Here is a 24,957-nt window from a genome sequence, read left to right on the forward strand (position 1 = left end):
TAGGGGTGCTAAGTCGATTACATCAATCCCAGTGCTCAACTGGTACTTATTTTTTATCGATTCCGAAAGGATAAAAGGCAAAGTCGATCCCGATAGTATTTGAACTCAGACCACAAACTCGGAAGAAATACCTATTTCTTTACTATCCACAAGGGGCTAAACACAGAGAGGACAAACAAGGACAGACAAACGGATTAAGTCGATTATATCGACACCAGTGCGTAACTGTTACTTAATTTATCGACCCCGAAAGGATGAAAGGCAAAGTCGACCTCGGCGTAATATGAACTCAGAACGTAGCGACAGATGAAATACCGCTAAGCATTTCGTCCGGCGCACTAACGTTTCTGCCAGCTCACCGCCTTTCCTATTTCTTTACTACCCACAAGGGGCGAAACACAGAAGGGACAAATAAGGACAGATAAACGGATTAAGTCGATTATATCGACTCCAGTGTGTAACTGGTGCTTAATTTACCGACCCCGAAAGGATGAAAGGCAAAGTCGACCTCGGCGGAATTTGAACTCAGAACGTAACGGTAGATAAAATACCTATTTCTTTATTACCCACAAGGGGCTAAACACAGAGGGGACAAACAAGGACAGACATAGGTATTAAGTCGATTATATCGATCCCAGTGCGTAACTGGTACTTAATTTATCGACCCCGAAAGGATGAAAGGCAAAGTCGACCTCGGCGGAATTTGAACTCACAACGTAACGCAAACGAAATACCGCTAAGCATTTCGCCCGGCGTGCTAACGTTTCTGCCAGCTCGCCGCCTTACGTATAGCAGTAATATTAGATATAAGTATAAGGCGGCGAGCTTGGCAGAATCGTTAACACGTCAGGAGAAACGCTTAGCGGCATTTCGTCCGTCTTTACGTTCTGAGTTCAAATTCCGCCGAGATCGACTTTGCTTCTCATATTTTCAGCGTCGACAGACAAGTACCACTTAAACACTGAGGTCGATGTAATCGACTTTAGCCGCTCCCCCAAACTTGCTCGTCTTGTACCTAAAGTTGAAACCAACATTAGATATCAGTAACAATTTGAAAAAGTAAAGTAAAACAGACTCGTTAAGTCTTCGAATCAGTTTCAGTGTCTGTTTTTAGACCGTGAAAAAGAAGCGAAATCTAACGTTTTGGACGCTTGTTCTTCATCAAACAGAGAAGAATGTTAGTGTTGCGGTTTGGGAATTAAGTAGTGTATAGTAATTATGCAGAGAGGTTGATGTGGGAAACGAAAAGTGGGGGAAAGATAAATGAGTGAGGGTAACTGTATGAGGGTAAAAACTAAAAGTGTAGGGTGGATCATAGAGTTTGTGAGAACCAGATCAAGTGAGATGGGGTAAGTATAAATAGGCGAATAGGAGACATACGTAATGACACAGACACACATAAACAAGGTGGGAGGAGAAAAGGGTCAGATAGCATTGGAATATGATTTTTAAGAAATGGACAGAGTCTAATGAATCAATAAAATGAAGTCTCTAAGGGATGGTGGGAACTATAAAGACAAAAATTGTCCTGAGAGAAGATGGACAAAATGTAGTCTGTAACAAGAGGTGGAAAGGAGAGGGTAGAAAAGAGTGAGAGGACACAAAAACTCACCATTTGTATGTGTGTGCGTGTGTGTGTGTACGTGCGTGGGTATATGATGAGTTTAGCATTTATAAGACAGGGGCGCACTGAAAACTGGATTGGCAGAGTTTAATTTAATACAATTTACAGTTAAGATCTTAAAGAGTTACAATATTTTTCATGAATTTATGCAATCATTGCGTAATATACACACATTCAGGCCACCTGTTTTTATGTATCTTAACCATTTCCCACTGTTTAAGAAGCCGGAAGTTATTTTAAAAGCTTGAACACATTTTAAAAGCAGCAGTGGTATATAGAATTACCGGAGGGAATGAAGCTACTGAAAAGTCACAAAAGTTGTCTCTTTTTCAAAAGAGGGGGGGGGGTAGGAAAGAAGCAGTTAGAGATTCTGTGAACTGGCAATGAAAATTGCGATGGTTGGTTCGTTAGAAAGGCAAGGTGGACAAGTGAAAGGTTATCGAGAAAGGAACTTTGTCTTGTAATGTGTTCGTTAAGAGTAGAAGGAGCGGAGACTGTGTCAGTAGCATGGAATCACTGGAGTGCAGAATGAGGCAGAATAAGAAATGACTGATTTTGTCGGATTTGAAAATAAAATCCAAAATCCAAGTGTTTATAGTACACAGATTTTAGTGGGGGATGGGATGAGATAGCAGTTCTAGTGTGAATAGAGTGAGAAGAGGCAAATTCCAGTCTGGCGGGACTGCGAGTCAGTAGGTTTACAATGAATAGAGATGGAAACGTAACGCTATTGATAGTAACATAGATAGCTCGGAAGTTAACAGAAGGTTTTGAGATGGTAGGTATAAATTCCCCAGATAGGTGGAAAGTGTTGAAATGAGGGCAATGAGTTCGTCCCTGAGAGTGCAGTAAGGCCGATTACGGTGACTGTATCGTATAACTGATAGAAATCAATGGTAAACCTAATGAAGTAGAATAATATCCTTATATGGCCTATAAAGCGATTGGCATAACTGAGGGCTCGTCCTAATACCCATAACCTCAGCAGTAGTTTGTTGACTGAACTCGTCAGAGAAGGAAAAACATTTGAAGGTAAAAACAACTTCAGTTAAGCAGAGAAAAAAATGGTGATCCTAGGTTTTAATGAGAAGCGAAGGTCAAAGAAATGTTTAAGGAATAAATCTGCGGACGATGCTAGCGTACATTGATTTTTACATCCATGGTAAATATGAGTTGCAATGGTTCAAGAGACAAGAGAAAGAATTAAGTTTAAAGGCATGGTTAGTGTTCTTAATATGTAAGAGCAGGGTGATAATAATTTATCAAGATAACCGGAAAGGGGTTCAATAATACCACGACAAGCAAAGACAATGCGGCAACCTATATGGCTGGTATATATAGCACAATATGTGTTGATGGTGAACTTAGTGGCGGAGAGACAGAGTGAAGAGAAAGATTGCTTTAATACAACGGGTAAAAGTTTTTGGCTCTGGAGAATACGATCCTTGGCCAACTTGCGGTTGTCATATTAATACAGACAGATGGATTTTAAAACACCTTTATTTTATCTATCGATATTAATCTAAGATAATGTAGTCATTTGTAGCCTGTTTTATAGTTATTTTTGTGAAGTCAAGTGGTTGATGTAAATTTTTCTTTTTCCTTTTAACTTGATAAGATGGATGACAATCTACCGCAGTCATCGCCCATTAGTGACAATAAATCCTGCACCAAAAGCTAACAAAACAACCGTCTGTTATACAGTGCCTACGCAGTTGCAGCAAAGCGCTGTACACCCCTATGGTATCTATTTACAGCTTTGTGAATTTTAGGAGGGTAAAAAACGAAAATAATCTCATGGCTTCTTCTTGATAGTCAATTGTTGTATTGTTTTAAGATATATAAAGTAAAATAACAGACTTTTCCATCTTAAAAATAGTTTGCAATAGTTTTTCTTCTTTTTGTTTTAAAGTTTTACATATTAAATTTCTGCCCAAACATTTTCTACTCCCATAGCATATATGACTGACACAAACCATCTGTTACATTTTCTTTAACAAATCCCTGCTGGAAAATTTAATGTGGTTTTCATTTTCTTTTAAAGTTCTTACAAACTGTAAAATATATTTTCTTCTTTCCATTTAGAGTTGTTCTGCATAAAACGGAGATTCTTAAAAATACGAAAATAACTTGCTATAATTTTTTTTATTTCTTCCTTCTGACAAGAATTCTATTGCAAAGAATGTCATCTGAAATTTAGCAAAAGGTACCATTGTTTTAGAATTTTATAATTAGCCTTTGTTATTTTAAATATAATTTGTTCTAGAAACAGGTTCCTTTCTAGATTGTTTTTATAGTTTATCATTATCCTTGTTAATTTCTCCGATTTGGTGATTAAAACAAAAAATTACACGTGCACACACTTGTTATTGTTGTTGTTTAGCTCCAAGTGGATATTAAACAAGCATTCCTATTACCAAAAGTCTCACAGACATGGCCATTCCGTCATATTTTGAGATATGTGTATAGGATTACATTATCAAAAGCCTTTTTTCTTCTTTTATATTTTACGAACAAACCCCCCCCCCCCTCCTCGTCCAATGGATGGTGCTGAGTTGTCAAACATTTAAACTAAATTTTGTCAAAACAACTTGTCCGACCGTCTCATAGGCCTCCCCTTTCAGAAACACTGATTTAACCTAAATTTGAGACACCAAACAGGCCGGCTTTTTTGCGCAAACTGCACGTGCATTTTTCTCGCGTACGCGTAATATCGATCGAAACAGCTGATGTACTTGCCACGGCTTTATCGATAGCATTCTCACCTGGAATCGATTTTTGCAATTTTTTCAAGACTAATATACGCCCTGACCCCGTCGGTATCTACATATCAAATTTGAGCGCAATCGGATGGAGGATGCTCGAGATCCTAAAAGACACACACACACAGACAGACAGAACGGATGTTATATAATAGATTTTCAAACAGTTGAGATTTGGCTATTAATTCTAGAAAGTCAAGTGACTACTGAAAAACCTGTTTCAAATATATACAGAAACAGTAAAGTGCCGAACTAAATGTCTTGTAATACTTAATTACGCCCCTTTATATCGTGTTAAACACCAGCAAATCCTCTTACCGCTTATTCCTTCAAAGCTGATGAAATACCAGTGATAAAACAAAGTTGATGCTATTATTGCACTTTTTCTTGTAAAATAATAATTTGTGACAAAATAAGAAACCATATTTCGTATATGACGATCGTAAGTTGTGATATTCTTACCTATTTCTAGGGTTTGTATTATCAGGCATGGGATCTGAGTCCCCAAAGTTACCATTTAAGTTCGTACTGGCTTCAGCATCCTTGAATGGGAAGAGAGAGAGAGAAAAGAATTAATCAGAGAAGTTAAATATTATTTCAAATATTAAGCGCATGCGTAATTGTTTGATTATGGCGTTCGCTTCCCAACCACATTGTTCCAGATTCGATCTCACTGTGCAGCACCATGCTCAAGTATCTTCCACTTCAGGTTTACCATTTGAGGTGTAATTGTATTGACGGAAATAGCACAGAAGTCCGCTGTCTTCGTATGTCCGTATTTTAGTTTACACTTGTTAAAAACTGATATTGTAAGCTTATTATATTTAACTTAACCTAAGGTTCGATAAATAGAGATTGACAAAATATGTGTCAGACTCCAATAAAGACTGGGATCGAAACGATTGACCCAACCCTTGAAAGCAGGGCCCCATTATGGCCTCAGTTTAATGTCTGAAACCAATGAGAAAAATCAAAATCAAACCGAAACATGTTACCAGAATTGCAGAATTTGAAAATTGTAGTTATATAAGAGTTGGGAGGTAGAAAAGGAGAAAATAATAAATCAACAGAATTTACAGAATACCTTCTCAATAGAAATTTTTTTTTTCTACAAAATAGTAAGTAAAAGTTATCTGTAATTATCAGTATAGAATCACTAGGTCTTCAAACAAAATGTCATGTGGTATTTTCTTTCGTACTTTTACATTCGGAGTTCAAATCTTAACTTGAGTTTCTCTTTTATCTTCATTGGAATCGATAAAATGAGAGAGGGAGACAGTGCGTGTTTGCTAGTAGCTGTAGTGTATTGTTGAGTGAATCAGAATCAGTCGGGAACTTTTGGATGTGTGAAAAGTATGTCATGTCCATGTTTATCACACTTGATGTTTTCAGCAATTTAGCAGCGATGAACTGCTATTTACTTGCTTCCAAGAGGAAGACTAGTATTTGGGATGCAGGTTTGACAAAGTTATAAGAATATGAGGTCGTCAGGGAGATTATCCGAATATGTGAAACTCATATATAGCAACTTTGAAATTTGTTGCTATTGTATGGCTCTAAGTCAGTCCTAATCACGCATTTTTTATAGAACGGAAACAAATGTTCAAATAAATAGCTACAACTCACAGATCAGGTATTCCTTGCTTCCACCAAGTTAACGACTATACTGTACACGTCAACTTGTAGCGGTTTGTGATATGGAGTGTAGTGTGAAAGTTGTGGCATGTCGCTTTTCTTTTCTACTGTTCTGTCTGCTTTTGAATACTCGAAGCTGAGCGAGGCGGACTTGCTTGAGATACAAGAGTTAATGCTCTGCACTTAACACTGCTGTTGTACATCTTAGTATAACATTTGTGGTAAAAGATTATAGAAAGAAAGTTTCTCAACTTTTTGGAAATAATTATTCTCCAGCAGAACAAGAACAGTTGAAGTAACAGATAAAGAACACATTTCAGTTTATTAGTATGTTAGCATCAGTTTGTAATACATTGTTTGGCAAGATGAATGTGTAGAATATATGCGAGTGCAGTAGTGCCTCATCCCAGATAAATAAGTTCTACAAAGTAATTTGTGCCATGTATAGAAGCTTTTCATAGCTGAAATAGTTTCTGGTGCTGAAGAGAAAAGCAAAACATTGAAGGTGCAGTTTTTATTGTTGTAAATACGTTGATATGAAGTCAAATTTGTTAGGATTAGCGTTACTAAACTGCGAAGGTTTTTAGTTTTGAGTTGCATGTTTACTTGATGTGTGCAATAGTTGTGTGTTTTTTGTGCTGTTGAAGGAGACTTAGTTATGTCTCCACCGGAGTATATATTTTAAGGTTTGTGTTCATGCTAGGAGTACATGCATACATATTGCTTCTAGGTTACGTATAGATAACACCCTATGTGCAAAAGGTTATCAAACAATATGGAGTAATATAATCTGCATAGATGTACGTGTTTATATGTATGTTTGCATATGTGTGTGTAGGTGTGTGACTGGAAGTAACAGCATTGATAAAAGGACGTAAATCGTTGACGTCAAGGAAGTGTGTGGGAGACACACCAAATCTTGAGTCACAGACGAGTTAAACATTTTCTTTCCTCACATTTCATAACTATTTCCTCTCGAAGATATTTCCAATAAAGTTTAATGAGTAGCATAAACATAATTGAAATCAGTTATCCCATAACATATTAAGAGTGCCAAAAGTCTAATTTTCAAATAAATGCAAGGTTTTTTTTTTTTAACAGTCACTAAAATTCTATTCTGTGATAAGTGTTTGAATGGGATTTCTAAAATCAATGTTTTATATTAAGTTACACTTTATATCTATAGACATCAGTTTAATCCATCCCACAAGTGAGAAAAACATGTTTTAATTTATTTCACACTGTCATCGAATTAAATATTAATAAATGAATTAAAAGTTATTCTTTACTTTGGCAGAATTATATACTCCATCACTATGGAGTATAAAACCTTTTGTATTTACAATTGCGCGAACTGAAATTGAATTAAATTTGTTTATTTCTCTATATTTTGTTTCTATAACTTAGAAGACTATAACGAACATTGTCAATTGTACACCACCAAATATGGAAACATATCCTAATACACAAGTTAGGATATTTTCTATAAAATAAAATTGTTTTCAATTCTACTCCCAATCAACATTCCACCAGTCGGATAAAAAATCCCTTCTAGTAGAAGGAGAAGACCGCCTGGCTGAGAAACACTAGACTAGACACTTATAATTTGTCTTATATTTAACTTTTTTTTTTATATATTGATTTCAAATTTTGATACAAAGGCAGCAAGTTCGTGGGAGGGGATAAGTTGATGACATCGACCGCAGTGCTCATCTGGTACATATTTTATGGACCCGGAAAGGATGGAAAGCAAAGTCGACCTAGGTGGAATTTGAACTCAGAACGTAGTGAGAGACAAAATGCCGCTAAGCGTTCTGTTCGGCGGGCAAACGATTCTAATTTCTTTATTACCTAGAACGGGATTACAAAGATAAGAAACAAACAACACACTGGGGAAATAAGGCGCAAAAAAAACATGATAAAAATGAGAGGGTGAAAATAAAAGATGAAAGTGATGTTACCCGCCCCATCGGATAACATAACTTACCTGTCCTCTTTTCCTATGTCCTCCTCTTATAGTCTTTCGAAAAATACTTAGTCCCTTATTTTCACCCCATACTGTTTTTCAAGTTCTTTTTTCTTGTCCGGGTCTATTTCCTTTCTTATTAATAGAAAAACATTGTTCAGTTCATTTTCGAGTTCTTTCACTTGTTTTCCCGTTAATAGCACCCCCATACACTCCTCCTCATCCCAACTATCCGGCAATTCAACTTCACCCCAGTCCCTCAATATTTCCAACAGGTCCTCGTCTTCCTTGTCTAACGGAGGGGAATTTTGTAAGTTGTGCTGTTTGTCTGCTTTTTTGTTTTCTTATTGGCGGGGAGTGGGTAGGTTTTGTGTCTGCAGGGGAAGGATGGGACGAAGAGGGTGTGGGTGGTGCTGGGGTGGGTTGGGGTTCATTATAACTTGCCTTCTTTCTTTTTCTCTTCTTCCTTTTACCATTGGTTTCCCATTTTGCTTGATCTTCCATCTTTTCGTCTTCTGCCTCTCTCTGTTCCTCTTGCGGCTCCCGGGTATCTTCTACCACTTTTACAGGTTCCTTCGTTGGTTCCTTCGCTGGTGGTGGGCAGTTAGCTCTTATGTGACATTAAATGCCACATTTAAGACATCGAGGAGCTCTGCCCTCCACCTATACTCATAGACTTATGTCTCCCATCGTGATTACTTCTGTTAAGCTTTCCAGGACTTCAGTTTCCGCTTGGACGCTCATCTCTAATACTCCTCCCTTCCAGTTGCCTTCATCCGTAATCGTGGCCTGAAGTATATCTACCTTATCCTCATTGTCAATGAGGATGGCTCCCACTACCCATTCAGCTTTTATGTCGGGCGGGATCCCTTCCACCCTGATCATGGACGTCTTCCTTCCCAGATACGAGGGCAGAAGGAATACTTTTTCTGTTTTGATAGTCCTTGCAGCCATCCTCCTAGCGACTTCCTCCGACTCGAACTGCACAACGACAGTACCATACTTATTTCCTCTTGTCAGGAATATTACCTTCTCCGCTGTTGACCATAATGCCTCCTCCGCGGTTTCCATTCCGACTGAATCTATCTTTCTTTTTCCTGTCGCAAACACTTTATATGTTATAGTTTTTCTTTCAAACCTCTTCATCGTTTTCCTTGGCAGAGACAATTCCACGTCACCGCCTACCTTCTTCACCCATTTTTGGCCATCCGGTAACTTAGAAAGTTAACCTCTTGTTGGTTTCATTGCTCCTGCGAAAGTCCGTCTTCCTTCTAACTCCATATCCAGTCTGTTGACCGCCCTCACTAGTTCTTCTTCCGAAGTCGATAGATCCGACTCACTGAGGTCAGAATACATGTTCCTCCTTGCCATTTCTTAAAAAACACCACCGCTGCGAACAGCAAAAATCCAAAACAATTACACAAAACAAATACAATCTTGAACCATACGGCAACGTAAAAATTCAACTTACACAGACGAAAAACCACGAAGCATCACACTCGGCGTGCTGACGATTCTGCTAGCACACTACCTTACTTTTCTAGATATACTGGCCGAAGAAATATATTTCCATTCACCACAATTTTAAATGATAACTGAAGGTTGAAATATTTAACCCGCTTGACCAGATTCAAACGTGCTGCCTCATAAATGATACTAAATAGCAATACAGGGTGTACTCCTCACTAACCTGCACACAATCAAGTAAAAATTTTGCAATAAATAAGATATAATAAATAAATTAGTTGAAAGTTGAATAATACTCACGTAGTTTCTGGCAATATCTGGGTGTGTATAGTCTAAACCATCATCAAGAACACAAATACGAATTCCTCTTCCAGTTATATTCTTCTCCCACAGAGGGATCACATTTAAATTAAGAGGAGAGTCCTCTCTGATTTCACCAGCATTATTCTAAAATTAAAAAAATATTGTAAATTATATCCACCCAATATAAAATATAGACACCTCCACTAAAATAGGATCTTTTCCATTAGACGCGCAGAGAAAAATCCATATTATTGCAAAACTTTTAATCTATAATGGTTCGTAATTTTTTACATTATTAATTTTCAGAAATTAAAAAAAGTCGTTGGCTTTTGTAATTGGCACTCAGAGCTACATGTGTACTGAAACTTTCAAGAAAATTGAGTCCCGGGTCAATCGGAAAGATCTCTGAAGAGGTATGGAAGAGACCCATCTGAAAAGTTAATTTGTTGGAGTATACGACGCGCTTTTTAAAATTTTTTAATGTACAAAAAATCGCCCTACATCTTATGCAGCCGTACTATATATGAGATATCGAGTGTTATAAGCTAGAGAACTGGGTAAGCGTAAGTACGTTACGCACAGTAATCGCTACTAATAATAAGATACTGAAAAAAATTTAGCACAAACTACTTTCGATACGTTGGTAGTCACATCATCTCGTTGAACCATCTTCCCCAGCATACATAACCCACACCTGGTGTGTATCTTACATTATTTAATGATTTTGTTACCATTAAGAGACGTTTTTAAAACTACCTAAATCAGTGGTGCTCAACCTGGGTTAATATGACCCTTGGAGGGCCACATAAGATTTTGCTGTTAAAATTAATGTTCAATAAATTGGTTAAACTTCTACAATGCACAAAATATTTTAACAATTTTCTATACAATTCCTAATAACATTTAATTATAAAAATGTAAAATGTTTTAAAACATCGAATGGTTACAAGGGCCCACCCAAGTAAAATAGAAATCAAAGGGGTCCATTGAAAATGTTTGGGAACCACTGATCTAAATGAAAACTCTCCTGGAAATATGAAAGGAATGTTAAGCAATCATCCATTTGCAATGAGTTAGTGATAACAAATCTGGCAGCCAAAGGCAATATAACACGAAACACAATAACGAAAAATACAAATTTTATATCCTGTGTGAAAATTCTCTTGACCAAAATATAAACAGCTATACCGTTCATCTGAACGAAGATATAACTGAATAACGGTACTCGTATAATGTCATTCATCATCATTGTTCGGCCGTGGTCGAGACAATGGAATTTACCATGCTACGCCAGACTTCACGGTCCATCATGGCATTACGGAGGTCCTGTTGCTTGATGCCTGTATCCCTGGAGATTACATCAGGGTAGGAGAGTGTGCGCCCTCTGGTATTGCGAGTAGATGGCTTCCAGAGGAGAAGAGTAGAAATTACCTCTTTTTCAGCTCTACAACAATGTCCAGCAAACTGGACTCTCCTACCTTTCACAAGAGATGACACAGGTGGTAGTTTCCCATATATTTCCATTTTGGCTGGATGGCGCCTCCACGAGAGATTTTGAGCTCTCATAAGGAGGCGAGTGTAGGTTCCATCCAACCGCCTCTCAAGCTTGTTTGATAACGTCCAGGTTTCTGAGCCATATAGTAGAATTGGTTCGACTGTAGCTTTGAAGATTTCAAGTTTGAAGTCTCTACTTAGATTTGATGACCAGATCTTATGAATGTCATTACAGGCTGACCAGGCCATACCCTTTCTAGTTAGAAAGTCTTTTCCAGATGATGATATTTATGACCCAATATATTTGTAATCAGAAACCATATTTAAGGGCGCATTGTTGAGAGTATGGATGATGCAATCACTGTTGGACAGGCACTTGTTTATATATTCAGTCTTGGCCTCATTGAGGTAAAGACCTACACAATTTGAGGCTTGTTAGAGAGATTGTAAAAGAGACTGGGTATTGGAGAGAGAATCACTGATAAGAGCGATGTCGTCAGCAAAGTCAGTGTCTGTCAAGTATTCAGCTGGGTGTCTGGAACTTCTTCTTGGTTTTATTTCAAAACCCTTGCCAGAGATGGTATCAACTGACATACGTAGCACATAGTCAACGACAATGATGAAAAGAAATGGGGCGAGTGTGTCTCCCTGCAGTATTCCGCCTTTGATTGAGAAAGATGATGTTTCTACGTCAGGGGTTAAGATGGTTGAAGACGTATCTGTGTAGAGGACCTTGATGGCAGAAATGATTTTGTCTGGTATCCCATAGAGCTTAAGGATTTCAAACATCTTGTACCTATCTACAGAGTCGAACGCTTTAGAAAAGTCTACATATACCATTGCAAGATCGCGACTAAATGCTTTTGATTCTTCAATAAGTCTGCGTAGGCATAGTATCAGGCTTAGCGTTGAGCGCCCATGTCTGAATCCATTTTGGTTCTTTCGGAGCAAAGGTTCAACAAAAAGGACAAGACGATTTAGAATCAGTTTGTTGTACAGTTTTGCAGCAATTGACATTAGAGATATATCCCTTTAGTTGGTGACGAGGGATAAATCGCCTTTTTTGGGTATTGGGATGATTTGAGATTGGTGCCAAATCTTTGGAGCGACAAAGGTGGAAAGTGTGTGGTTGCAAAGGTTGAGCAAAAGTGTGTGAAATCTATCATCCTTCCAAATTATAGCTGGGATGTTGTCGGGACCAAATGCTTTCGAGGCTTTTAGTTGCTTGGTGGCTGCTGTTAGTTCAAATATGGTAAAAGGGGAGGTGTTGATGTCCAGCGTGTCTGATATAGGCACACTTGGAAGAGTGGGGTTATCAGGGATTTTGGCATTCTTCCCAAGAAGGTTTTTAAAATGAGTTGACCAATTTTCTAAACGCTTCTTAGCTGATCCCCCTTTAATTCTAATTGATGACCCAGAATTTTTTATAATGTAGTTTATATATCATACTTATTCCATTCTATTATCACTACATTGTACAGAATCCTACAGTTTCCCTTACAAAATCACTTTAAAATATTTTTCAATAAGTTAGATGAAATATAATAAATTTGTTTTTTGAGTTTTTTCTCACAAAATTAACTTGTAAAATAGGGGTCTATCTGATTCGCCGGCAAATACGGCATATTTTCTCTTCACATTACATTAATATAATTCGTCTTTTGCATCCGACTGAATTGACTCTTGCTGATAGACTCTGAAGTCTCCGAGATTTTTGCGCTTATCTTTGGAACCAAGCAGTGTAGTCAGAATTTCTGCTGGCTGGGACAGTCCTGGAGGTCAGCACAACACCACGAGAAAAATGATATAATAGATATATAAAGAGTTACCTTGCTAAAGTTGACCAAGGAGGATCGGTCCCATCCCTTTAGCTACATTAGTGTTAGAGTCTTCGCGTAATAATTCTACCCGCTAGAAATAACAGCCAAAGCAACAAATAATGTCGGAATTATGGACTTTCAACTATTTAGCCCAAGTATTTTCTACAACGTGTCTTAACACCTAAATGTTTTTAAACAAGATTAGTATTAGCTTATATATATATATATATATATATATGAGTTCAGAGGGACATATTTTCTAGGTGGATACCGTATTAGCTCTCAGTTAAGTTCAAGTTAACGGCTAACCACGACGATGAAGCTGCGCCGACAATATTGCAAAGTTGAATTTGCAACAGTGAGTAGTCGCTGCAGCGGAAACTCGTGTAGGTCATTATAAAATGCTGTATATAACTATAAACTAAATTTTGTGGATGTACAAGTCTCCATACCCTTTACTGTTTATATATATATATATATTATATATATATATACACACACACACACACAAACACACATTGTTTTCTCTCACGGTTTTTTTTTCGTTCTCTCTCCATTTTTTCCCTCTCAATCCTTTCTGCCCAAGAGCGTAGGCTCGAAACATCAAAGACTTTCTCACTTTCTCGAGCGTCAAACTAATACACTTGCTTGTTGTTCCCGTACCTGTCTTCGTCTTTTTATTTTGTGTAAATTTGAACTATATATGAGTGCGTGTGTGTGTGTGTGTGGTGTGTGTGTGTGTGTGTGCGTGCGTATGTATGTATATTGTTAATTCATATACACTAAATATATTACGTAATCTTCAACAAGAAGAATATTGTCAAAAGTTATTAAAATCCATTCCAAAATATAAAGCAACCTCAAGATCATGAGGCACTACATATAACTGCCTGCTAGAAATGTAATTAGGGATCGGCTACTCAAAGGATAAACCCAATGTTTCCTCTGTGTTTCGTAAAAGGTAACTAAAGGAGGTTGAGATAGAATTTACATTCCGACCTCATAAAACCCTCATCCGCAACGTCTACCCAAACTTGTCACGTGAGTAGTGCAAAGGTGCTTTCCGCCAGGAGGAAGGAATCACCAACAAATGGAGGATGCAGCAACGCGCAGTTACAGCGGATACCCCCATGCTACTACTACTACTACTACTACTATTGATCAATAAGATAGCCAAAATTAATTTTGAAAAAATAATAAATTGTAGACTCAAATAGGATATCGTCGTAGTGTCTGCTTCCGCTTTGACGTCAAACATTCCATTAAAGTGTCTGAAATCAACCAGAAAAGTGAATCTAGATACGGATGTCCTTTCTTTCTTTTCATTAATTACCGTTTTCAGCAGGCTGCGCAGTAACGGATATAAGGGAAGTAATAGTGATGTCTGTATGGAGAGTGAGACGGGAGGGGGGGGGGGGCAGAAAAAGAGGATGTAAAGAATACTATCAAGTTATTCTTAAGAATTTGTAGTAAAGATCTTTCACGGAATGACGAAATAAACATTTTTTTAAAACTTTTTAAAAAGTAAAATAAAATGTACACTTAAAATCTTTCGATGCGAAAATGGCATAACGATGAGATATTGGACAACCAGTTTTAGAATCGTAGATCAGATGAGTTATTCTGAGTATTCCCGGGGAGGACAGATACTTCAGCTATTATGAAGAATATGTAAATATAGCTTATGAAAAGTTTAGTTGCCAAAGCTGGTGCCCAATCCCAAACAGGTTTAGGGTTAGGGTTAGGGTTTTAGATCTTGCGAGTTTAATGGTATTAGAGTTATTATTTTGTGCAAGAAATATGGCAACTGATACAACTATTAAAAATCGTCTTTATTTGATTATTTCTTTTCAAGTTGCTTTGGATTTTGTGGAAAAAATATATTGGGAAAATATACTTGATGGTAAAAATAGTAGCTATGTAATGAACCATCTTTCACGCCAAAAAGTATAAAATATCAGAGCTCTTAAAGAGGGTTGAACCTTGATTATTTAAAAGAAACATTTATGTAAGCAATTTAGAAAATCTAGGTCCAGGGCGCTTTTACATTTACCTACTACTACATTTTTAAAATCAAAAGAAGTTTTGAGATTATCTGGGATAGACAACGAAGTTAACACAGAAACATTAACTCGTAACTGCATATAACTATCACTAGTTTCAAAGTTTACAAATAAATTTCTAAGTAATGGGGTCACAAGAGAGAATTCGCCATCTTTACTTTAGAAGTACATCATCCAGCTGCTTTATTACTAAGATGCAGTTTTACAAGAAAACTAGTAACTAAACAACTACGTCCGGTCTGCGTTATTGTTTATATATATCACCATCCACCTCGACGTCAAAAAATTTCGACTCACCGCAGCTGAATTCAGCATTTATACCGAAATGTTGCTTAGAATAGTTGTTTATCGAAAGTATAAAAATGTAAAACAGGAAGGAATAAACAAATTTCACGTTTGAAATATAAAAAGAAAGTTACAGAAATATTTCTTACTTAAATCCATCACGATGGAATATTTTGCGGTTAGCTACTAGACTCAAAACAGATGTTTTGTGAGCATTATTTTGTTGAAAACTATTTTAGGAGTAATTATCAGAAAGTCTCAAGAGCAAATTAATGGCGGGAAGAATAAAAGATCGAATGCAGGTTAATTAAAAGATTTGGTAATTCCGATCTCCAGCGTTTTTAGTCCAGATGTGTATAAGTAATTCAATAACTAATTAATTAATTACTTATATGAGCGTATAAACTACTTAGTTTAATCTATTTATATATATTTAAAACGCATACGCATGTATGTATGTGCATATATAGACATATTTTATTAAAATATATTCAGTGAGCACAAAGTTTCTTCTGCGTTTTCTTCATAAGATATGAATGATGGTCTTGAATATATACAAGCATATTCTGAGAACCCAGGAAATCTCCGATACGATGGAACCTTTGCCATGTATGTATGTATGTATGTATGTATGTATGTATGTATGTATGTATGTATGTCGTTATTTAGTTTTATTTCAAGATTTCATGCCAATAGAGAAAGAGCCGTTTTCTAACCTAGATCTCAGGGTCCTTCATTGGAATTTCAACATCAAGAGGGTATTATGTGTATGTATGTATGTATGTATGTATGAATGTATGTATGTATGTATGTATGTATGCATTTATGCATGCATGTTGGCATGTGTGTGTAAGTTTGTTTTATGTACATATTCTCATGCATATTGCTGCATGTCTAGATATACTCATATATACTTAAATGATAAACTTGAGGAAAGTTTTACAGATTTTTATAGTTCCGGTGATAGCTTGGATCTGAGGTCATTGAATCAGCTTCCTCCTTTCTTGCTTTGAGAAGCCTCATTTTTCAAGATTGGTTCTTAAGCAGTGTGTTACATATTCCAGTGCCACAATAATTACAGGTATAAACATGTATGTATGTATTATGTATGTATCTATGTATGTACGTACGTATGTGTTTACGTATGTATGTACGTGTGTGTGTATTTACGAATGCATGAACGTGTGCACATGTGTGTGTGCGTGTATGCGTGCGTGCGTATGCATGAATGCATATGCGCAGGTGTGGCAGTGTAGTAAGAACTTTGCTTCTCAGTCACATGTTTCAGAGTTCAGTTCCACTGCGTGGTACATTGGGCAATTGTTTTCTACTGTAACCTCGGGCTGACTAAAATACTGTGAGTGGGTTTGGTAGATGGAAACTGAAAGAAGCCCGTCGTATGTGTGTGTGTGTGTGTGTGTGCGCATGTGTTTGTGTGTGTGTGCGCGCGCCTGTCTCCATGCTTGTCCCTCACAACTGCTTGACAACCAGTGTTTGTATCTTTAAGTCCCCCATAACTTAGCAATTGACCGATAGAATAAGTACCAAACTTTAGAAAGATTATTGGGATCGATTTGTTTAACTCTAAAATTCTTGAAGGTGGTGCCCCAGTATGGACGCAGTCTTATGACTGAAACAAATAAATAAAGTCATATATATATATATATATATTATATATATATATATATATATATATATAATATATATATATATATATATAATATAAATAATATATATGCATATATACATACGTATATGCACATACATATAGACGTATATACATATGCATATATGGGCATAGGACGTCACGAAAACATGAGATACAAAATACGAATACATGGAATATGAACTTTTTTGCAACAACGAAAGAAACAAATGGAAAACAAGACAAGTAACATAACGAACGGCCCTTCATTAGTTGTTGGCTGTTTTTCTAATCTGTATTTCGAGCAATTCAACGACAAGATACGCCTTCGATAAAACAGCTGTTCCCGCAAATCAAATTAAATAAAATTTGGGATCTTGCGGAGGCTCAAAATTGTTAATAAAAACAGGATAGTGAAAACAAACAGGAAGGGCTGTTAAGCCTAAATGAGATGAGATGGCGAACGCGAAGAAGCAAGCTTGGACAAGAGACAGACAAGAATGTGTCTGATTCGTCCAGCTGAACCAGAAAGAAACACAAGTTAGGAAAAGAAAGAAAGATGACCGATGGTCACGTGGGAGCCACCAGAGAGTAAAGGAGGAAGAGAGAGGGAGAGAGAGAGTGACAGACAGGGAATGGCGAAAGGAAAAGGGAAAAAAATTAAAGAAAGGACAAGAGAGAAAAAGGGGAGAAAAACGAAAGAGTAATAGAATAATAGAATAGAATACACACACACACACACATAAATATGGAACAAAAATGCAATAGAGTACAATAAAACATTCGGACAGATAGACGATACAAAGCGGACAAGAGAAACAACAATTAGGACAGGCAAAAAAATACGGGTCATTCCTCAGTCAAGTCCCAGAAGTCACGACCGTTACACTTGAGACGGTTCTATCGGGTTGCCCCCCCCCCAAAGGTCTAATTTAAGAGCATTAGACCCCTTTGTAAGAAAGCTAGAGAATGTGTACGGCAACGAAGACAAAGACGGAGAACATGGTACACAAAAAGACGAAAAATGGAGAATATGGTACACAATTACGAATACAAACAACAAGAAAATAATTTATGTCTTTCAACAGGAAGAAAAAGGCAGCAAAAGAATTTCGATTATCTCCAATTGGTAATTGCTCATTTGGAGAGAAGGGGTAAATAAATATACAAAAACTCAAAAGCTAAGGTAGTGAGTTCCTTCGATATTATTAATCTTTACGTCAATATCCCACATGACTATGGAATAGAAGCAATAAAAAATTCTGGTTGGAAAAGTATCCCGAAGAACTTTCGGAACGCATAAACCAAGTTTTTATTATTGAAAAACTAAAATTTATACTTCAGAACAATTATTTCCTATTTAACAGCACCTACTATTGTCCAAAATGCGGAAGTGCGATGGGAACGTAAGTAGCCCCTGTTCTTGCGAACCTAATAATGGGATATTTTGAATTCACCATATATGAAGTGTCACAAAAAAATATGAAATATGAAATATCCATTTCATCATTATATAAGGAAAAACTGGAAAAGGTATCTGGATGGCTGCTTTATCATTTGGAATGAGACCATTGATAAAGTTTTAGAATTTAAAACAATACTAAGCAAATTAACAACCAAATTGTAACTGACATTTACCATAAGCCAACGGACACAAAACAATATCTTCTGTTTAGCTTATGCCACCCGAAATACATCAGAAGGTATATCCCCTTTAATTTAGCAAAAAGGATTTGCATAATAGTGTTTAATGGAAATACCTGGGACCTCCGTCTTCAAGACCTCGGAACAACACTAACTGAGAGACAATATCCACCCTCACTTATAGACGATGGAATTAAGTGTACCAAGGAAATTAGGCATTAAAACACTATAGGAAACACATCTCAAAACGACCATATGTATCAACGTACAACCCTAGAAACAACGAGGTATACAACACTGAGGCATACAACAATGAGACATACGAGTATATAGGACGGACAAGAATGGCGCTTAGACGGAGAACCACTCAACATAAGGAACAGATCCGTTTATCACAGTACAGGTAGATTCCTTTGAGTGAACACGTAGAGAGATGTGCAGGTAATATCCAACCGAACGTCACAGTTTTCTCCATCTACCAGTGCAAAAGAACAATTTCTGCCCAAGAGCATTTAAGCAAAGAAAATTCGTGTTCACATACACATCAGTGTAAATATTTCATTTCACTACATTAGCTTCTGAGTTTTTGTATATTTCTTTACCTCCTCCCCATAAAATGAGCAATTACGTCCCCTGTTCCGTATAATAAACAGGGACATACATTGGAATAAAACATACAGGAGAAACCCAAAGTAATTCGTTTATCATAGAAAACTCTCTCTGCAACACAATATTCTTTCACTTATAAAATAAATTCAAAACATATTAAAACTATGTAAACTGTGTGCATTTTCCTTCGTATATATATATATATATATATATATATATATATATATATATATATATATATATATACATATATATATATAATATATATATATATATATATATATATATAATATATATATATATAATATATATATATATATATATATATATATATATATATATACACACACATATATATATGTATATGTATTATCAGCATCATCAGAAGCAGCAACTCGGTGCCTTCTCTTTGTCCAGAGATCGGCTTGACAAGACTAACCATTTCCTGCCTTGTTGTGCTGCAACCAAAGTTCATTGTTTTGGTGTCGCCAGTCTACAAACGTCTTTGATAGTTCCTCGACACCTGTCGGGGTTGTCTTGTGTAGGAACTCGTGGTGTGTTGAATGTCCAAAATATTATCGCTTTGAGAAGGAAAGTACGGCTGGAGAGGAGATGCCTGCCATCCAGCAAATATGGCAAAAGATGGAGGTGGTTCGTATGCTGGGAGTGAAAGAGCCTGGTTGAGTGAACATGTAAAAGGCTACAAAACGGTTCGGCGTAGGAATGTGGTTTGTGGGTTCGAACCCATTCCACCTTTCTAATTGTTATTCGTTTGAATTATTGTCATTGATTTTTAATTACGGGTTATCATTTATCATATTGTTTAAACATTCGTTCAAGTCCCTGACCCCATATGTATCCCCTTGTTTTCTCCTGTACAGTCCTCTTCTATGTTTAACTCAGGTAGTTAGTGGAAAATAAATTCGTTTCCTGAACGTAGTAAGTATGCCAAGACTGACATGAGATCAGAGGAAGCAAGCCATCGGGCGTCTCGATGCTGGTCAACGTCCATGGGTCATCACTAATGACTTGAACTGCAGTATTCGGACAACTGAGCGGCTGAGAGAACGATACACACAACATGGATGATGGATGATCATCAACGCATTGGCCGACCGAGGGTTACAACGGCACGTCAAGATCGACACTTGCACTGCCTGCACTTGCAGGACCTATTCCGGAGGGCAACAGATTCAGCTAGGCAGGCCATAGGAACTCACCACAGACCTATTTGTGCTGAGACAGTTCGCCGTCGACTGAGATATTTTAATCTCTCTTGTCGACGTCCGGCTAGGGGCCTCATCCTCACAGATTGTCATTGACGGGCACGTCTGCAGTGAGCTCAAAAACGTCAGAACTGGCGATATCAGCAGTGGAGGACCGTAATCTTCTCTGACGATACTCGATATTGCATTTCTGTGCCAGATGGCAGAGCTAGGGTTTGGGAAAGAAGAGGTGAACATTATGCCGATGGTTGTGTGGTAGAGAGAAACTCGTGAGAAGGACAGAGCATAATAGTATGAGGCGGGATTGCGCTCAACAAAAAAATTGGACCCGTGGTCTTCCAAAACATCGGCCAAAGTCAAGGCAATGGAGTAACCGCTGCTCGCTACATCGACCAAGTGTTGAGGCCTCACATTGTGTAATACTTTGCCAGTCATCAGAATCACGTGTTTCAACACGACAACGCCCGTGCCCATACTGCCAGGTTGGCAACAGACTTCCTCTAACAGTACAACATCCAGAGTCTACCATGACCTGCCCTAAGTCCGAAATTGAACCCCATACATCATCTGTGGGACAAAATCCAAAGAAGGCTAAATGACATCCGGCACAACTCACTGCAAGTTTTAACAGAGTGTGAGCTTCTATCCCAATGGCCTTCATCAATCATTTGATGCATTCAATGTACAGAAGATGGCTGGCGGTAATTAACGCTAACGATAATCACACGAGATATTGAGTTCATCTCTTTGGATCCAGGGCATCCTTTCATCACGTGACACTATGTGACGTCAAACACGTTTCAGGTTTTGAAGTTTTATCATTAGGACAGAGCGGTTTCTTAATTAGCAATCTTCAATCAATGTTATAGCACTCTGTTAATAAACCGGTTTCTGTTTAGTATGTGTGCGACATTACTTTTGTGGTTCAGTTTATATATATATATATATATATATATATATATATATATATATATATATATATATATATATATTATATATATATATATGTATATAGTGTTTTTAAATATGAGATGGGGCTTTTTCCTGAATATAAACATATTTTATTAAATGCTAAAGAGGGTTCACCGAGTTACAATGGACCAAGAGAAATATTCAGGGAAAATGAACGGCTAAAATTCTCTGACAAATGAAATTTGTAGTTTTTTATCACTGTGGACATCCACAGTCTGTAATTTTATTGGTTACTTGTGGGGATGTTTTGTGGACACACATAGTAATGTGTGTTATTTGTATGCAAGCATCATATATGCTTTGACAAAAGAAATTCGGTTGGTGAAATTTTGAGAAAGCTAGTGAAGATGAAGTTTTCAAAAGAATTTTACAGATATGCCGACAGTTCCTATCGATGGACTACAAGTTCGGGTTTCAAATCTGACCAGTTCTCCTGCTTCATTACTTCATCTGCAGAGAGTCTGCTGTGGTTATAAGGGTAGTCTTGCTCGTAAATCGACAGGAAACGAGCTGGCCAATATGGTGGTACATAGTTACTGTGTGCAAGCGAAGACGATGAGTGGAATGAGATGCACCGAACAAAGTGACAAAAAAAGAACTTTATATTTTTCGCAACCAGCCCCAGCATGGCCGCAGTCCAGTGACTGAAACAAGTGAAAAATAAAAGATATTGAGGTCCTATAAATGAAAAGTTTCAAAACGGCCGGATGGAATAGCGTAGGAAGTGCAGCTTGTATTCCAGATGGAGATGCCAACGAAAGATGATGGATGGTTTGAGAAGTCTTGTTGAGATAAGCAATATAGGGAATTGAATAGTCAGGACTACAGAACTACCGATATGTAACGTGTCCGAGTTCCCCCAAAATGTGATAATTATGCTATTAGTGCATTTGACAGAAGTGATATTAGGAATGTGAGCTTGATAGTAAAATAGACTTTGGAATAAAAAAAAATCACTGATATAAGTCCAGATGTGTAGAGCGGTTTGCTAGTATGCGTTTTGTAACATTGTATTATTGGAGCATATAAAGAAAATGTAGTATAAGAAAACCACAATGTAGTATAAGAAAACCACAAGAAAATAGCCTCATTCATACCAAAGAATGGATAGTGAAAACCTAGTTGAGCTGTAAGGTAACTAATAAGACTGGGTAAAAAAAAAAGGTAAGTCGTGGTAAAAGGACCGAGATAACATTAAACAAATGCCGAATACAGGCCAGAAAAGCATGGAAGTGCATCGGATACTCATGAGATTTGTGAAATGTATACACCAACTGCAAATGTAGTATGCAAGAAGTGAAAATATCGGGAACTTTCATACTAGTGGGTCTGTGAAAAAGTGGAATGAAGAAGAGACATTAGTATCTTGCTGTTACGTATTCCACGATTGCAAAGTTGCTGGGTAAAGAGCAAAAAATGTCGGATACTGTAATCTGTATGTGTTTGTACGCATATAAATTTGTATGTGGATGTGTGCGCAAAACAAAGTAAAAGTCAAATATCAGAAAAATTCACCGAAAAGGAAATTCATGTAAATTAAAAGAAATAGAGGATCTTTTTTATTGCTGTCAGTTTTTGCGTTTAAATTTTGTCTCAGTTATTTTCAAATCTGGTGTACTGATTTAGTGTTAAAAATTGCATCGATATATCAAATTTGAAAGTTTTCGCTTGATTTTAAAATTTCAACATCAGTATATACAGCAACTGAAAAAACCCTAAATATATAGTCAATTTATAGCCGGTATCTGGTATTTGATACAAGAACACCTAATGAGACAACACATCGATTCCCAGATTAGGACCAGCAACATTTACATTCTTCATTGCTATCACCGTCTCACCTTGCGAACTGCAGCAGTTGCCATCACCGTTTTCACTTACTTTTTCAAAAGTTCACCTCCCAAAGTTATTTTCTCCTGAACCATTTTCAATACAACTTGAGTCTCACTAACATACTGTATACCTGTCAATAAAAACATTCTCACGTACGTATAACCAGTGTTACACATACATGCTTATAATAACAAAACATATTGTAAGCTTTTGTTCAGCCCTGAGAACATTGTGGTTCAGCTCTATGTAGTGTTTGAAAAATGTTTTACATCTAATAAAAAGTTTTGTTTCGATTTCCTCTTAACAAATTCTCTCTTTAAGTTGTGACAAACAGACGCTTCAGCATTATCTTGATGTTTTGAAATGATGAACGCCGACTTTCGGTCAGACCTAGTTAGAAGCCAACTTCCGAACAGGTGAAAATTGGTTACGTCCAAGGGCTGCTATCTAAGCGATATAACCGAAAATTACTTGAAGCCATTCTTTGCCAGACATGGATCTCGAATAGTATCTTAAACAAAGGCAACACTAATCGTGGTTATCTTTTCACCAGTTTCGAAAAGCAGAATGACGATAAATGTCCCCTATCTTCAGTTGGATACATATATACTTAACGGTATATTTTCCATGCGAAATTTAAAATACAAATTTGAAAAACAAGCAAATAATAACGTACTTAATTTATTTTGTTAATTTCCAAATATTCTATTAGCATACAGGTTTTGGTATTAGATATTGTAAGTGTAATTTTGAAGTTTGAATATAAAGGAGAATTATATTTGCTTTTTGTTGAGCTCAGGTAAGTTGATAATAGTGTTCAGTTCAAATGCATTATATTTAGCACAATTTAACTATAGAAATAAAAATCACAGCAGCTTGCAGTAGAAGTGGATAAAATTGAGATGAACATGCTTCTATTTTTTCTTGATTTTTCAAACAAAATTTAACTGTTCATTTGTATGTTAGACGCGTAAAAATACAATGTTGCGTGTAGCGTGTATTATTCTAACTTCTTCAGAGAGTAACGATTTTGCATGTTGTGTGTTCTATGTCCAGTTTGCTCTGGCTGACAGCATCCAGTAAGGGATTCTGTGTCCAGGTTTACGGGGTAGGCCTTTAGCAGCAAGACGGTGAATATGGCAGTGATAATTGACATTTCAGTGATGTCATCAACAATCGTAGAACACTAAGAAGCGACACTCCAAAGACTGAAATTTTGGTAATACAAGTTCAATGGGTGGAAGAATGAAGTGACTCTAGCTTCAAAATAGTTGCTTCTGTCGCCGGAGAATTGTTTGCTACAGGTCAAGCAACGGCTTTCAGAGGATATTTTTGATATTGGATTACGGTAGTAGTATTCTGGGCATATTATGGTTTAGCCAGACGGAGAAAAATGGTTCCATTCCCGTACAACACCTCCCCCTTTCCCCTCATACACACACACACACATACAATTAACCCAGAAGAAATAGAGTTTATATATTACTTTGGTAATATTACTTTGTAATTTAAGGTAGTGTGCTTAGCGGCATTTCGTCCGATTTTACGTTCAGGATTCAAATGTCGCTGAGGTCGACTTTACCTTTCATTCTTTCGGGATCAATAAAAT

General features: G+C 37.0%; 1 protein-coding gene across 1 annotated transcript in view; it reads right to left on the minus strand.

The window, feature by feature from the left end:
• LOC115222333 (PC3-like endoprotease variant B) overlaps positions 1 to 24,957 on the minus strand; it is a 157,731-nt gene that overhangs the window by 61,763 nt on the left and 71,011 nt on the right. Inside the window, exons 5-6 of the mRNA XM_036511112.1 lie at positions 9,755 to 9,901; positions 4,849 to 4,928 (exon numbers count right to left, since the gene is read on the minus strand). Of these exons, the coding sequence (XP_036367005.1) occupies positions 4,849 to 4,928; positions 9,755 to 9,901 (227 nt within the window). The remainder of the gene's footprint in view (positions 1 to 4,848; positions 4,929 to 9,754; positions 9,902 to 24,957) is intronic.

This window comes from Octopus sinensis, linkage group LG19 (assembly GCF_006345805.1).
Source record: "Octopus sinensis linkage group LG19, ASM634580v1, whole genome shotgun sequence".
NCBI lineage: Eukaryota > Metazoa > Mollusca > Cephalopoda > Octopoda > Octopodidae > Octopus > Octopus sinensis.